Raw genomic sequence first — 15410 nt, forward strand, 5'->3', positions numbered from 1 at the left:
TTGAATCTTATGTGGTAATATCTCTCTCCAGTTGTTTCGTTTTATGTGGTTTACTATTACTGAGATTTTCTTGTTGTTACTTTAGATTTTAGTTATATCCCATCAAAAAATCCCCATTTCTCGCGGTTGTCCCGTAAGCCCCAATATTGTGTCATCACCGTCATTTCTAAATGATGTTTGTGTAGCATTTTGTTGTTTATAATAATGTCATTGGTCAAAGCCGATAGGTGATATCGAAGCTTTGGTTTTTCTCAGTTACAAAATGTGACGGAGGGTACATCTGCGACTAACATCTTCCTATCTCCGCTACCCCCTTATATTTTCCATTCACGAATGGCTTGTGGTATCGTCAAACGTCCGTATCAGTTCCAGTTTCTCTGATTTCCTCCTTGTGACATTTCCCGAGGTGTATTTGGAAAGAAGTAACATGTTTCCGGACTCTTCCCGGAACCTATTATGAAGTTTTTCAAAACTACGAAAATCTCTCTTGCTACGTCTGTCAATGGAGTTTGTTGAGCATCTCTGTAAAGCTCTCGCGCCGAGGAAACGACCCAGTGGAAAAAGCGTGCCACTATTCTTTGGATCCTCTCTGCTGCCTCTGTTAAACCCACTCGGCAAGTGTTCCCAACTAATGAACAATATTAAAAAACTGGTGGAACGCTTGTTTTATACGACACTTTTTTTTTCGTGGATGAATTACATTTTATTAAGCTTATCCCAAGGAACGTCGACTAGGCGTTTGCTTTTCCTAGTATTTTTTGATGTGGTCCTTTCTGATGATAACTGCAACGTTATTTACTATAGTTACTGTTTCCAATGACTTGATGCCAGAAGTTAAGTCGAAAAGTAGTGAAACCCTTCAGTTATACACAATACGTTATATTTATTTATGTTCAGTCATTGATCCGCTCATTCCACTACAGACTCCTAGCTGAGACGTGGCACTGTGTTATCATAACAATGCACACGCTATATGTGATAACTAAACAAGTTAAAGAAATAAGCATAATAATTAATCTCGAGAACATGTTCATTGATATAGCGTTGTATTACACAAAGAATGTAGAAAACGGTGTAAGGATGAGCACCATATATGAAGTGGAGGTATTTGGGTTTTAATTTGTGGAGCCTGTCAGAATTTACGCAGAGGTGTCTGGAGTGTGAGGAGGTCGGATAGAACTTTCAGGGGCAGGGCAGGCAGTGTCGCCAGGCAATACCAATCAGCATGATGGGTGAAGCCAGCGGTGTACGGAAAGGTGAAAGGAAAAGCAGGCGTAGGGACACTGAAAAGGAATCCGCTGTAAAAATTTAGATGTAGTTTGCGGGGGCAGACACCCCTTCACTTTGATTCCTGTGGACGAGTCCAAAGGAATAATGGTTAACCTTACATTTTATTGTGGCAGACAGTGGAGAATTTGCCGAATATAGTAAAGAAATGTTTAGAAGTAGTCTCCACATCCTGTTGAACGTGACGGAAGCGTACCGACTGTCGTTCTGGCTTGATTACACAATAAACCTTTCTAAACCATAGCGCTAGTCACGTTGTCTAAATAAAGTAACACACCTAATGAAACTTATGACTATGTTTTAAGCATATTTCTGCTGATTACAATCTGCTGAGATTTAGACGCTAGTACTTAATGAATGACCTTCTGGTAAAGAATCAAATTTGTATAATTCATTCACTTGGAGAATATCTAATTATTTCTGGATTTTAAAACTGTCCTGGCGAGCTGTGATAACTCCCGCGTGGCACACGACATTAATTGCATCTCACCAATGCTGGTAGCTGTCTTGTGGCAAAAACTTACGCGAGTAAAGTTTCGTGTGCGGTCGTTGCACCACTGGAACACTCGCGTTCGATCAAGCTCTGTGGGTTCAGAAAAGCACAATCCTTGATTGTCATTAATGTAACTACGAATGTACAACCATTTACTTTGAGGGCACTGGGCCTCCGCAATATAGATAGCTTACACCAGAATTAGTTTCTCTTTATTGGTAGTTGTGTTAAAATTTCCCAACTGTGGTTGTATTAAAAACTTAACATTGCAGAATTCACATGTTGGAGAGCAGTGTACTGATAAATGCAGTAGAGGTAACGTCAGTAAGTTCGCAGGCTGACGAAGTGTGGACGGCCTTCAAGGGCAAGTAGGTCACTGTCTGTATACTGCCACGCACCCCTGTTAAGTTCAGCTTGTTGTAACAGAGTATTATATCCAACAGTACATTGTAAATCAGGAATTCACGTTCTAGTTTCTCTCACGGTTAACCTTCGCAACTCGGTTGTTTTCGTTAGCCACACAATGGTTAGATTCGCAGTAAAAATTAATCTGACCACGAGAGGATACTGGAAACGTTTCATGGCGTTGCAGCCTTCCTTTCGATAACAGTATCATCTGCGAATAGCCTCATGAAGCCTCCAACGTTACCCGCTAGATTATTGTTACGCTTTGTAAATAGTAACTGTGCTCTAACACTTCATTTCAGTACTTCCGAAATTACCTTTAGGGTTATTTGTTTCGTTCCATTAAGAATAACCTGTTGAGTTCTGTTTTCAAACAAGTTTTGAATCCTCTCGGAGATCTGGCCTAATATTCGGTGAACTAAAGTTTTATTTACAAGATGACGGTGCGGAATGTTGCCGACAGCCTAGCGGGCGTCAAAGAACTCAGCCTCGACCTGAGCAGCTTTATCCACGGCGTCCTGCATTTCATGAACGAAAGGAGGGAGGTATGGTTTGCAAAATATTTGTTTTCGGAATACTTGTTGGTTCACACAGGAGTGATTTTTGTTCACCGAATAGGTCATAACATATCAGAACATGTTACATAATTAATGAGACGTTGATGTCAACAATATAGGGCCACAATTAAGTGCTTCCATGCGATAACCTATCTTGGAAACGGAAAGACATTATTTTCCGATCGATAGATACGCTTCATTGCTCCTGTGACCCACGATAAACTACTGCTGGACGTTATTTAACATATCCTCTATAGAACGACGAAGGTAGTTCAAGGGGCCCTGTTACCTTTACACTCTTCAAAATATGTAGTAGATTTTTTTACTCCGTGATCGCTTACCTGAATCCCCCCTTTTTACCATTCGTGCGATGACTGAAATGAGGAACCGTATTACTATCTTCCGCGGTGAAATAACTTCGGAAGACCGAATTAAGTATTTCTGCCATCTGTCTGCCATTTTCTGCCTCGGGGTCAGTATTGTCGGTGAGCGACTGAATAGATGATATAGATCCACTTACTGATTTCAGACAATATCAAAACTATTTTTAGTCAGCCCTTCTGGCAAAATTGTACTTTGAAATTTATAGAATGCTTCTCTGTTCCTCCCACAATCTTTGGCGCTTCATTCAGGTTTGCTTGCCTTCTGGGTTTTGATGAAGCTCGTTTTGCTTTCGGAACAAATTTCTAATACGACTTACTGAACCGTGGTTGATCTTTTCCATCTCTCGCATCCTTGCTCGACATATACTTTTCCAAGGCGTATTGTGCAGTTTAAAAAGGGGATTATTAATAAAATACTTATGCTATGTAATTATATAAAGGAGGCTATATTACCGTCAGTTGTTACGATGTCGTGAATAATTTGGCTACCAAATCTCTGCTCGTGGTTCTCTGTACCTCCACGAGATTCGCCTCCAGGTCATTCCATGTTCCGGTCGTATCCCGACTAGCCACAAATTGTGATATGGAGCTACAACCTGCATGTTCTGTTCAGCTGTCACCATTTCCCGTAACAACCGATTGGTCAACATTGTCAGGCAAATTCTTATTAATTCTGGCAGATCGTATGTTGCTTCTAGGTATTGGAAACGGTAACGGATTTATGCAGCACCATATTACTGTAGCCATCGGCTCCATCCATGAGAACTCCAACCGAATAAATCACTCCAACATGTGGCATCAACATAGCTCACACCAAACAATATATGCTAAGAAAACGAATCTGAGAAGAGATGTACTAGACATTAACCTCACTTCCCCAACTCTTCGCCTGCCCCTGTCGGGACGCTAAGGAATCCGTCACCCAGTGACAGAGTAGGAGTGTTTCTGGCAAAGTCGCAACTTTTTGACGCGAGTCGGTACACGGCTCATTGATTCAATTGAAACTGATATGGCAGCTCAGTTAGGTAGGCATACGTTGTATAAACGCTCTAACCTTGACGCAGTTTGTCTTGTCAAGGCCTGTGTTTCGTACCAGGAGACTCTTCTCGGTTAACAGTGCCCTCTTTGCCTGTGTTAGACTGCTTCTTACGTCACCCTGCTTCGCCCATTAATTCGTTTCGAAAGCAGCAGTATTCCTTAACTTCGTCTACTTCGGGATCACCACTTTAACATTTTCGCTGTTTTCATTTCTGCTACTTCTCATTACTTTCGTCTTTCTCCGGTTTACTCTCAATCCACATCCTACACTCGTTATACAGTTCATTCCATTTAACAGATTGTGTAATATTGCTAACCTTTATTGAGCATAGCTATGTAATAAGGGAAACTTATAACTGATTTCCTTTCACCGTGAGTTTTAATCCCACTCTTGAAACTTACTTTTATTTCCGCTACTGCTGCTTCTATGTATACAGTGAACAGTCTCTTCAAAACGAGAATTTCGTTCTTGGTCTTCGAATATTATTGTCCGCTTTCAGTTCTTGTAAAAATAGTGTATTACCTTCCTTTCCCTATAGCTTATTCCTATTTTCTCAGAACATCTTACACAATTTTGCAGTGTCGAACACTTTTACAAGGTCCACAGATCGTATGACCGAGACTTCATTCTTCTTCAGTCTTGCTTCCATTATCAACCGCAGCGCCAGGACTGCCTCTCTGGTGCCATTACCTTTCCTAAAGCAAACTGCTCGCGGACCTAACGGATCTTCAGTTTTCTTTTTCTTTTGTGTTACTTTTGTCATAAATTTTCAAGCAGTAGCTTACTGTGCGATAGTTCTGCACTTACGTGCTATTGTCATCTTCGGAACTGAAAGCCTGATGGGAAGTCACCAGCCTGCTAGTTTCTACATGCCAACTTGAGTAGCTGTGTAGTTGCAACTTCCTCCAAAAATGGTTCAAATGTCTCTGAGCACTATGGAACTTAACATCTGAGGTCATCAGTCCTCTAGAACTTAGAACTACTTAAACCTAACTGACCTAAGGACATCAAACACATCCATGCCCGAGGCAGGATTCGAACTTGCGACCGTTGCGGCCACGCGATTCCAGACTGTTGCACCTAGAACCGCTCGGCCAACCCGGCCGGCGCAACTTCCTCCAATGATTTTAGAATGTATGTTATCTACCCATTCTGTCTTATTTGGCCTCATATCTTCCAAACGGATTTTAAATTCTCACTCTAAAAATGGATCCCGTTGGTTCCCTCTCTAAACTCCAATTTCTTATCAGACAAATTCTCTCCGACATAGTGCCTTCGATGAACTTTTTCCACCTACACCCTGTCCCCTCTGAGTTCAACAGCGGAATTTCCGTTACATGCTTGAGGTTACCATCATTGCTTTTAGTTTCACGAAAGGTGGTTTTGACTCATCGAAGATTGTTTTCAATTATGTACAATCTGGGTCAGTCCTCCTCACGATAATTTATTTTTCAGTTTCTTCACATCTTTCCTCGAACCATTCTGCCTTAGCTCCTATGCACTTCTTAGTCGTTTGATTCCTAAGAGTTTCATATTGCTTTTTTCCATTCTTTCCCTGAACATTCTTTTACATCCTTCTTTCGTCGATCAACTGAAGTGTTTCCATAAGAATCAGTTTAGCAGGTGGTGGAATACTGAAGTAATGAGGAACGTTGAGATGCGTTTGAAGTTTGCTAAGGATGTGGATACTTCGATGAGGAACACTAGAGAAGGCAGCTGAGTTAAAGGGCACTCACAGATAATGAAGAGACAGATATCGATATAAAGAAAGCAACAGCGAAGAGCCTGTAGAAAAAAGTGTCGTTGAGCAGACTCAAGAATCTTTATCGCTGGAACGGTAACCATAGTCAGAACTTTACCTACGAGAATGAAGTGACGATACACTCTTGTAATTATTGAGAAGCATGCTAGGAAATATATGAATTAACAGAAATTTAATGAAAAGTGGTTTACAAGGTGAACAGCCGGCCGCTGTGGCAGGGCGATACTAGGTGCTTCATTTTGGAACCGCGCTGCTGCTACGGTCGCAGGTTCGAATTGTGCCTCGGGCATGAATGTGTGTGATGTCCTTAGGTTAGTTAGGTTTAAGTAGTTCTAAGTCTAGGGGACTAATGACCTCAGATATTAAGTACCATAGTGCTCAGAGCCTATTGAACCATTTTTTGAACAAAGCGAACAACAGGAATTAACCCGCCACTGGAACTTAAACCAGCATGGGGAAGCCTATTGCCTCTTGTGATACTCTTCTGAACAAAATACGAAAATTGCAAAATTAGCTAACAGTCAGAAAGAATGCCATCAACTAAACTGAAACCTACTACATCCTAGGCAGTAAATCATGCTAGAGTGTCAGAAGTACAAATGAGTCAAACAACAGTCGTTGATATCCTGCATTCGTTTAGCACATTTGTGCCCATTGCATGGATGAATGGGTACTGATGACTTATAGTTCTCACTAATCTCTACATAGTCGATACTGACACCCAGACAACTTGAATTTCCGAGGATACCTTACTTGAATCCCCACTTTAAAAAAAAGACATCATATTTTAATTCCTTTCCTTTTACGAGTATGTAGTTTAAAGGTTCTAACCAAATTATTACATTCTCCGTTTTTTTCTCTGCTATTCTGAAGCTATTACTCAGTTCTGACTGGACCCCAGTCTTACCAGACGCAAACTTTACTTTCATACTGGATAATCCAGAAATTCTCAAAAATTGCAACTTCTTGGTGGTTAAAAAAAATTGAAGCCGGCCGGTGTGGCCGTGCGATTCTAGGCGCTTCAGTCTGGAACCGCATGACCGCTACGGTCGCAGTTTCGAATCCTGCCTCGGGCATGGATGTGTGTGATGTCCTTAGGTTAGTTAGGTTTCAGTAGTTCTAAGTTCTAGGGGACTGATGACCACAGATGTTAAGTCCCATAGTGCTCAGTTCCATTTGAACCATTTGTTTTTAAATTGAAAATACACCTGATACTAGATCTACGTAGTAATGGCTGTACCGTAGTGCATAATATTCTCTACTGAACTATAAACATTGAGCGACTATGTTAAACACTTGTTGGTTGCAGGAGACGCTGCGGCTGTTCCCTACAGCTCCCGTGGGTACGCGCCTCGCAGCCGAGGACATTCCATTAGCAGGTGGCCGTTACGTAGCACCTCGTGGCTGCTGTGTCTTTTTGGCCTTTTACCTGATGCACCGCAATCCAGAGCTGTTCCCAGATCCCGACAAGTTTGATCCGGGTCGCTTCCTTCCGGGTGGCAGTGCAACGTCCAGGAGGTCCTGCAGCTACCTTCCGTTCAGTACTGGTCCACGAAGATGCGTGGGAGGCCCCTTCGCGACTATGGAAATGAAAATTTTGCTAGCAACACTACTGCGGCGGTTTCGCATACTTCCTGGATCCAGCAGAGAAGAACTAGAAAGTATTTCATTTTCTGTAACCAGCCATCCCCTCACAGGTTACAGAGTATCATTTATGCCTCGAGAAATACAGTCCTTTAAGTAATTGGTGAGGAAACAACTGCAGTTATATGTACAGCAAATAAAACAAAATAAAGTCTTGATACAGAGAAGCAGTCACAACAGAGGTCGAGGTCGCTAACACCCGTCTGTGCTTTAGCACTCAACTTTGAGGTACACTGGCTCGAATCCTGTTGATGGACTAAATTTTCAGAGCCGAAAGGAGGAGAGGTGACGGTGTGCAGCTCCTGATCACATATTATCTCATGATGTGAGGGTATGTGACACTGTTGATAGTAATCTAACTACTGGATGGGTACGTTAAACTTTAAACTCGGCGACCACCTAGTTGCTACTCGAAATGAGTGGACTCTATGCCGGCGCCGGGTTTCACTCTATCTCTTCTCTCACTATCGTCGTAAAAAAAAAAAAAGAGTGAGAGAGAGAGGGGCAGAACACAATATGCTGATACGTAACACCTACATACTCTACTCAAATACTATTACGACACCACTCTCAAACATGCACAAGGAAAGGAGCCAATGTGCACGGACGAAGAACACCCTCTCTGACGGTCGGCTCATCCCACCCAACCAATGCCATACGACATTCACATCTTACGCTACAAAAGTAAAGTAAGGTCACTTGCGGAGAGTCATCTATTCAGAGATCAAGTTCTCTTGAAGCAAAAGTTCAAAAAATTGGAAATATTGCAAATAACCTTCCAAAATCACATTAAATACGTCGTGCGATCGCCCTCTTCTCCACGAATGTCGAGTTCTTTCTCATCGAGAGTTCTAGGAGTTCGTAGCAATGTCAACTAATATGCATGGTTTCAAGAAACCATTAATCAGGGCATCAGCGTAAGGTTCTCATTCTAACTGGGAAATGTGTTTAATATTACCTACTTAGCCCCAAATCTGCTACCTGATAGAATATATTGGGACTGACAAGAAGTATTTCTAGAAATCTTATCCCCATACCACTGAATCTTCACTGTCACAACAGTAACACATCTGGGTAACCGTTCACAGCGGTATTTCCGACCTTACGGTACCAGTTTTTTGTTACCACAAGAGCCATTGCAAAATGTGTCTCCCAGAAATGCGTGCATTAACACGTTGTTAAGGAACGGAACTCAATAATATTTGGGAATTGTAAAAGCATTAATGTTAATCACTCTTGACAAATGTTCTCCTGCAACAATAAACAGTGTGTTACCAATGTAGTGGAGATAAGAAACAATAACTTACTCACAAGTGCTCCGCTACAAACATATCAAAAGAGAAATATCTCTCAAATCACACCACATGAAGAAATATATGAAAGTGAAACAACAGTTAGTACAGTTAAAAACCTCATATGTTTCGCATCATTAAGTATTTAAATAGCGTATCTATACTTTAGTACAACAAAATTCTAGAAAAACACACAGGTATGATTGCCTAACCAAACACCTAAAACTGTAGTCAGGAAATTAAGCATATGTTCCATCCCACAGCCTCATTTCCAGAGCTCACTAGTCCCATTCAAAACATGTATATGCTCCTTGTACAGTGCCAGGCAAATGAAATGGTTGTTAAGTGCTAAAACAGACATATGATCAATTATTGTAATAATTTGACAATATCTCCTGGCTGATGATCTGCAAGAATAGAACCAAAGATGCTAAGCTATAGGAATTAAAAAGCAGGAGCAAGTGAATTGTACATCTGCGTTTACATGGATACTCTGCAAATAAGAACCTTCAACATCGCAGCGCTTCAGCAATCGTTGGTTAATATATTAAAAAACTAAAAACACGCCTCGATTGCGAAAAAAGCACCTGGTGTTAACCTAGGTTTCTGCGTAGATAACTACACCTTCTTCAGAACAACAATAAAACCCAAAAAGTGCCTAAGAAGACCTTTGTCAATGATTAAAAGAACATCATAGCTATACATTTATAAACGAAAAAGAAGGAAAACACCAACAGTACATTTGTACAAAGTCAAAACCACTACTTAACTTAATGGTGTACGCTCCAACTCACACCGGCCTATGTTCCATGGGCCATGACCCGCCATAAACTGCCAAAATATATAGCTATGGTGTTCTTTTAATCATTGACAAAGGTCTTCTTAGGCACTTGCTGGGTTTCGTTGTTGTTCTGAAGAAGGTGTAGTTATCTACGACGAAACCTAGGTTAGCACTAGGTGCTTTTTTCGCAATCGTGGCGTGTTTTTAGTTTTTTAATGTAAACTCAGCAAATAACATTTAAGTGTCTGGCAGAGGTTCCATCGAACCACCATCAGAGTTCCCTATTGTTCCAATCTCGTATAGCGCGCGGAAGAAACGAACACCTATATCTTTCCGTACGAACTCTTATTCCCCTTATTTTATTATGGTGATAGTTTCTCCCTATGTAGGTTGGCGTCAGCAAAATATTTTTGCTTTCAGAGGACAAGGTTTATGTTTGAAGTTTCATGAGCAGATTCTGCCTCAACGAAAGACGCCTTTGTTTTAATTATGTCCACCCCAAATCCTGCATCATTTCAGTGACACTCTGTCCCCTATTTCGCGATAGTACTGAACGTGCTGCCCTTCTTAGAATATTTTCGATGTATTCCGTCAATCCTATCTGGTAAGGATCCCACACCGCACAGCAGTATTTTAAAAGAAGACCAACAAGTGTAGTGTAGGCAGTCTCCTTAGTAGATCTGTTACATTTTCTAAGTGTCTTGCCAATAAAACGAGGTCTTTGGTTAACCTTCCCCACAACATTTTCTATGAGTTCCTTCCAATTTAAGTTATTCTTAATTTTAATTCCTAGGTATATAGTTGAGCTTACCTCGTGATCTATAACGTAACCGAAGTTTAACGATTTCCTTTTAGCTCACATGTGAATGACCTCATACTTTCGTTATTTAGCGACAATTGCTAATTTACGCGCTATACAGATATATTTTCTAAATAGTTTTCAGTTTGTTTTGAGCTTCTGTTGACTTCACTAGGCGATGAACCACAGCGTCATCTGCAAACACCTTAAGATGACTGCTCAGATTGTCTCGCATATCGTTTATTTATATAAGGAACACCAAAGGGCCTTTAAGACTACCTTGGGGAACGCCAGAAACCGCTTTTGTTTTACTGTGTGACTTTCCTTCAATTACTATGAACTGTGACCTCATTAACAGGAAATCACGAATTCAGGCACATAACTGAGACGATAGTCCATAAGCACGCAATTTCACTACAAGCCGCTTGTGTGGTACAGTGTAAAAAGCATTCCGGAAATCCAGAAATACGGAATCGATTTGAAATCCCTTGTCAATAGCACTCAACACTTCGTGCGAGTAAAGAGCTAGTTATGTTTCACAAGACTGTGTGTCAATAGAGCGTTTTCTTCGAGGTCATTCATAATGTTCGAACACAATATATGTTCCACAATCCTACTGCATATCGACGTTAATGGCATAGGCCTGTAATTTTGTGGATTACTCTTACTACCTTCCTTGAATATTGTTTCTGGAATAGTTGTTACTGGTGGGTAGCATTTGAAGCCAATTACTCCGATGTTGAATCCGACTCATAACTTTAGACGAGGGCTGGAAAGTGACAAAAAAAAAAAAAAAAAAAATGCCGTCGGACGCGAATTCGCGGCTGTACGTTCAGAACTCGCGACGATTATCACAAGACCACGGGTACATCCAACACAACAACATCTCGGAGGTAGAGAACACTTCCACAACTAACAGTGTTGTCAGATTGTGTAGATGGCCGGACTTAGCGTTGTCACGGGCGGTCGGTTTTATTGGCCACCTTAAGTGAACGACTCGGACTTCGTCTCTGTGGCGGCCGTCCGGCGGTCAGCTTTTATATCTAAGACTGTAGATACTGATTGATGATCCGTTTTTATCCGTCAGTAAAATACTAGCACCCGAATTGGATACATAAAAATTTGTGCTTGGTTTAGAAGCTCATTGACTATTTTGTTAGATGTACAGGTATCGAACCACATTCATCTAGAACCGTGCCTTAGCCTGTAAGTTACGCTAGTATTGTCACTTAAGTGAGCCATCTACGTTTTGTACTATTAAAGAACAGAAATTTATGTGTTTTGACGAACAAAAAAGGAAAATTCAGTCATGGAAATAACATTGTGATCTTTGGGAGGCCATTATACACTATCTGGAACGCAAAATTGAATCACAGTCTTCTTCAAGTGTCCGTTAACTTGTAATTTAAACCAGTTGTTGTTGTTGTGGTCATCGTCCCGAAGACTGGTTTGCAGCATCTCTCCGTGCTGTTGTATCTCGTGCATGTATCTTCATCTCTGAATAACTACTGCCAGTTTCAGCCTTGTGAACCTGTTTAGGGTATTTATCTCTTGGTCTTCCTCTACAAATTTTATGCCATGTACTTCCGTCCAGTACTAAATTTGTGACCCTTGATGTCTGAGAACGTGTAATATCAGTGTATCCCTCCTTTTGGTTCAGTTGAGCTACAAATTTCCGTTCTCCCCAATTCTCCTCAAGACCTTATCGCTAGTTGCATGCTCTCTACCCATGTAACTTTGCGCATTCTTTTGTAGCCCTACATTTCTAAAGCTCCTTTTTCGTTCTGGTCTGAACTGTTTATCGTCAACTTTTCACTTCGATATAAGGCAACACTCCAGATAAATACATTTAGAAAAAGCTTCCTGGCAAATCTACTGTACATTCCATGTCAACAATTTTCTCTCCTTCAGAAACGCGTTTCTTGCCATTGTCAATCTACATTTCATAAATTCTCTACTTCTGCTATTATCAGCGATTTTGCTTCGCTAATAGCAGAACTCATGTATAACTTTTAGCTTTTCGTTTCCCAATCTAATTCGCTTCCGTCACCTGATTCTGTTCGACAACATTACGTTACCCTTGTTTTCCTTTTGGCAATATTCTTCTTACATCCTCCTTTCAAGACACTGTCTGTGCCATTCAACTGCTCTTTCAAGTTCTTTGCTGTCCTTAAAAGAACTGTAATGTCACTGAGAACGCCTCAACGTTTTATTTCTTCTCAATGAACTTGAATTGCCTCTCGAGGCTTTTCGCTGATTTCGTTTACCACTTGCTCTACGTACAAATTGAATAACATAGAGGATAGGTTATAACACTGTCTCAGTTCCCTCTTAATCAAGCTGCTTCCCTTTCGTGCCCATCGATTCTTGACGAGAATGCAGTCTTTGAATTATTGGATGTAGCAGGCTTAAGAAACAAGGAACTAAAGGATATTTACAACTTTTAGAACTGGTTTCTATGCAAGTTGTAAATAGCCTTTCGCTCCTAGCGTTTTAAGCCTGCTACCTCCAATCTTTGAAAAACTGTATTCCAGTCAACATGGTCTAAGACTTTCTCTGAGCCTACAAATGTTATAAACGTAGCTTTTCCGTTCCTTAACCTACCCTGTATGAGAGGTCGTAGGTTCATTATTACGTGGCGTGTTGTTACCTAACCGTGGAATCCACATCAACTTTGCCCGAGATCGGCTTCTAGAATTGTTTGTATTTTTCTGTAAATAATTCGAGATGATATTTGGCAATCATGACAAATTAAACTAATAGTTCGGCAATATTCACACCTGTCAGCACCTGTTTTCTTTGGAGTTAGAATTACTTTATTCTTCTTGAAGTCTGAGGACATTTCACTAGTCTCAAACATCTTGCGCAACAAGTACAGTATTTTCGTCTGTCTGGCTCTTTAAGGCTGTCAGTAGTTCTGCCGGACTGTCGTCTACTTCAGGTGCCTTGTTTCGGTTTGTGTCTTTCACTGCTGTCTCTAATTACACCAGTAGTGTCAATAAAGTGAGTCACGTTCGTTTTCTATTGTTGGAGAACAATGACGAAGAAAATAACATTGTGGCATTTTATTTGATGGTCCGTCTTTCCTTGGACTATCTCTTTTGTTAAGACGAGAGAACTGCCTTGTTTGAGCGCCGAGTGCGATAACAGAATAACGTAGCGAACTCTAAGTAGTAGATGCTAATTGTATATTTCGTTTATAATGGCTAGAAAAATACTGGGCTGTGATTCGCAGAGCAGAATAAATGTGTCTGTGCGTGAATGTGTATTCGTGTGGACTTGTATATGGTGGCTTAGAAGCTCTCTGCCTGGTCTATTTCCAAGAAGAGAGGTAAGGAAATAGTTGAAAATATGATCGAGAAAGCAAAATGTGTGTTTGTATGTGTGTGTGTGCATGTGTGCGTGTGTGTGAGTGTATGTGTGTGTGTGTGTGTGTGTGTGTGTGTGTGTGTGCGTGTCCATATGGCACATATGCACATATGCGTCAACTCCCCTTCCCACCTCCCCCGTCACCAACGAACCTACCCTTACATGTACCCCAATGGGGAGTGTGACAGGAGCCTCATACATACATTATTCATCTTGAGAGTACCTACAATAGTTTGCACAGTTGATCGGAACTTCAGAAAATTTAATCTCATATTTACAGTAAAACACTAATACGTTACAAAAATCCACACTACGTTAGACATTTTTTATATGTTGGTGTTGTTGTGGTCTTCAGTCCTGAGACTGGTTTGATGCAGCTCTCCATGCTACTCTATCCTGTGCAAGCTTCTTCATCTCCCAGTACCTACTGCAGCCTACATCCTTCTGAATCTGCTTAGTGTATTCATCTCTTGGTCTCCCTCGTCGACTTTTACCCTCCACACTGCACTCCAATACTAAATTGGTGATCCCTCGATGTCTCAGAACATGTCCTACCAACCGATCCCTTCTTCTAGTCAAGTTGTGCCACAAGCTCCTCTTCTCCCCAATTCTATTCAATACCTCCTCATTAGTTACGTGACCTACCCATCTAATCTTCAGCATTCTTCTCTAGCACCACTTTTCGAAAGCTTATATTCTCTTCTTGTCTAAACTATTTATCGTCCACGTTTCCCTGTCTCATTCCCGTACCAACCGCTGCTTCCCTTTCATCCCCCTCGACTCTTATAACTGCCATCTGGCTTCTGTACAAATTGTAAATAGCCTTTCGCTCCCTGTATTTTACCCCTGCCACCTTTATAATTTGAAAGAGAGTATTCCAGTCAACATTGTCAATAGCTTTCTCTAAGTCCACAAATGCTAGAAATGTAGGTTAGCCTTTGCTTAATCTATTTTCTAAGATAAGTCGTAGGGTCAGTATTGCCTCACGTGTTCCAACATTTCTACGGAATCCAAACTGATCTTCCCCGAGATCGGCTTCTATAAGTTTTTCCATTCGTCTGTAAAGAATTCGCATAAGTATTTTGCAGCTGTGACTTATAAAACTGATAGTTCGGTAATTTTCACATCTGTCAATACCTGCTTTCTTTGGGATTGGAATTATTATATTTTTCTTGAAGTCTGAAGGTATTTCACCTGTATCATACATATTGCTCACCAGATGGTAGAATTTTGTCAGGACTGGCTCTCCCAAGGCTGTCAGTAGTTCTAATGGAATGTTGTCTACTCTGGGGGCCTTGTTTCGACTCAGGTGTTTCAGTGCTCTGTCAAACTCTTCACGCAGTATCATATCTCCCATTTCATCTTCATCTACATCCTCTTCCATTTCCATAATATTGTTTTCAAGTACATCGCCCTTGTATAGACCATCTCATTCCGCCTTTCTGCTTTCCCTTCTTTGCTTAGAACCAGATTTCCATGAAAGCTCTTGATATTCATGCAAGTGGTTCTCCTCCGAAGGTCTCTTTAATTTTCCTGTAGGCTGTATCTATCTTACCCCTAGTGAGATAAGCCTCTACATCCTTGAATTTGTCCTCTAGC

The 15410-nt window shown here is 41.0% G+C and overlaps 1 protein-coding gene across 1 annotated transcript in view; it reads left to right on the plus strand.

Moving 5' to 3' along the window:
* Positions 1–15410, plus strand: part of LOC126176359 (cytochrome P450 4V2-like) — a 139146-nt gene that overhangs the window by 99499 nt on the left and 24237 nt on the right. The window contains exon 4 of the mRNA XM_049923513.1: positions 7236–7444. Coding sequence (XP_049779470.1) covers positions 7236–7444 — 209 coding nt within the window. The remainder of the gene's footprint in view (positions 1–7235; positions 7445–15410) is intronic.

Source organism: Schistocerca cancellata, chromosome 3, assembly GCF_023864275.1.
Source record: "Schistocerca cancellata isolate TAMUIC-IGC-003103 chromosome 3, iqSchCanc2.1, whole genome shotgun sequence".
Taxonomy (NCBI): Eukaryota; Metazoa; Arthropoda; class Insecta; order Orthoptera; family Acrididae; genus Schistocerca; species Schistocerca cancellata.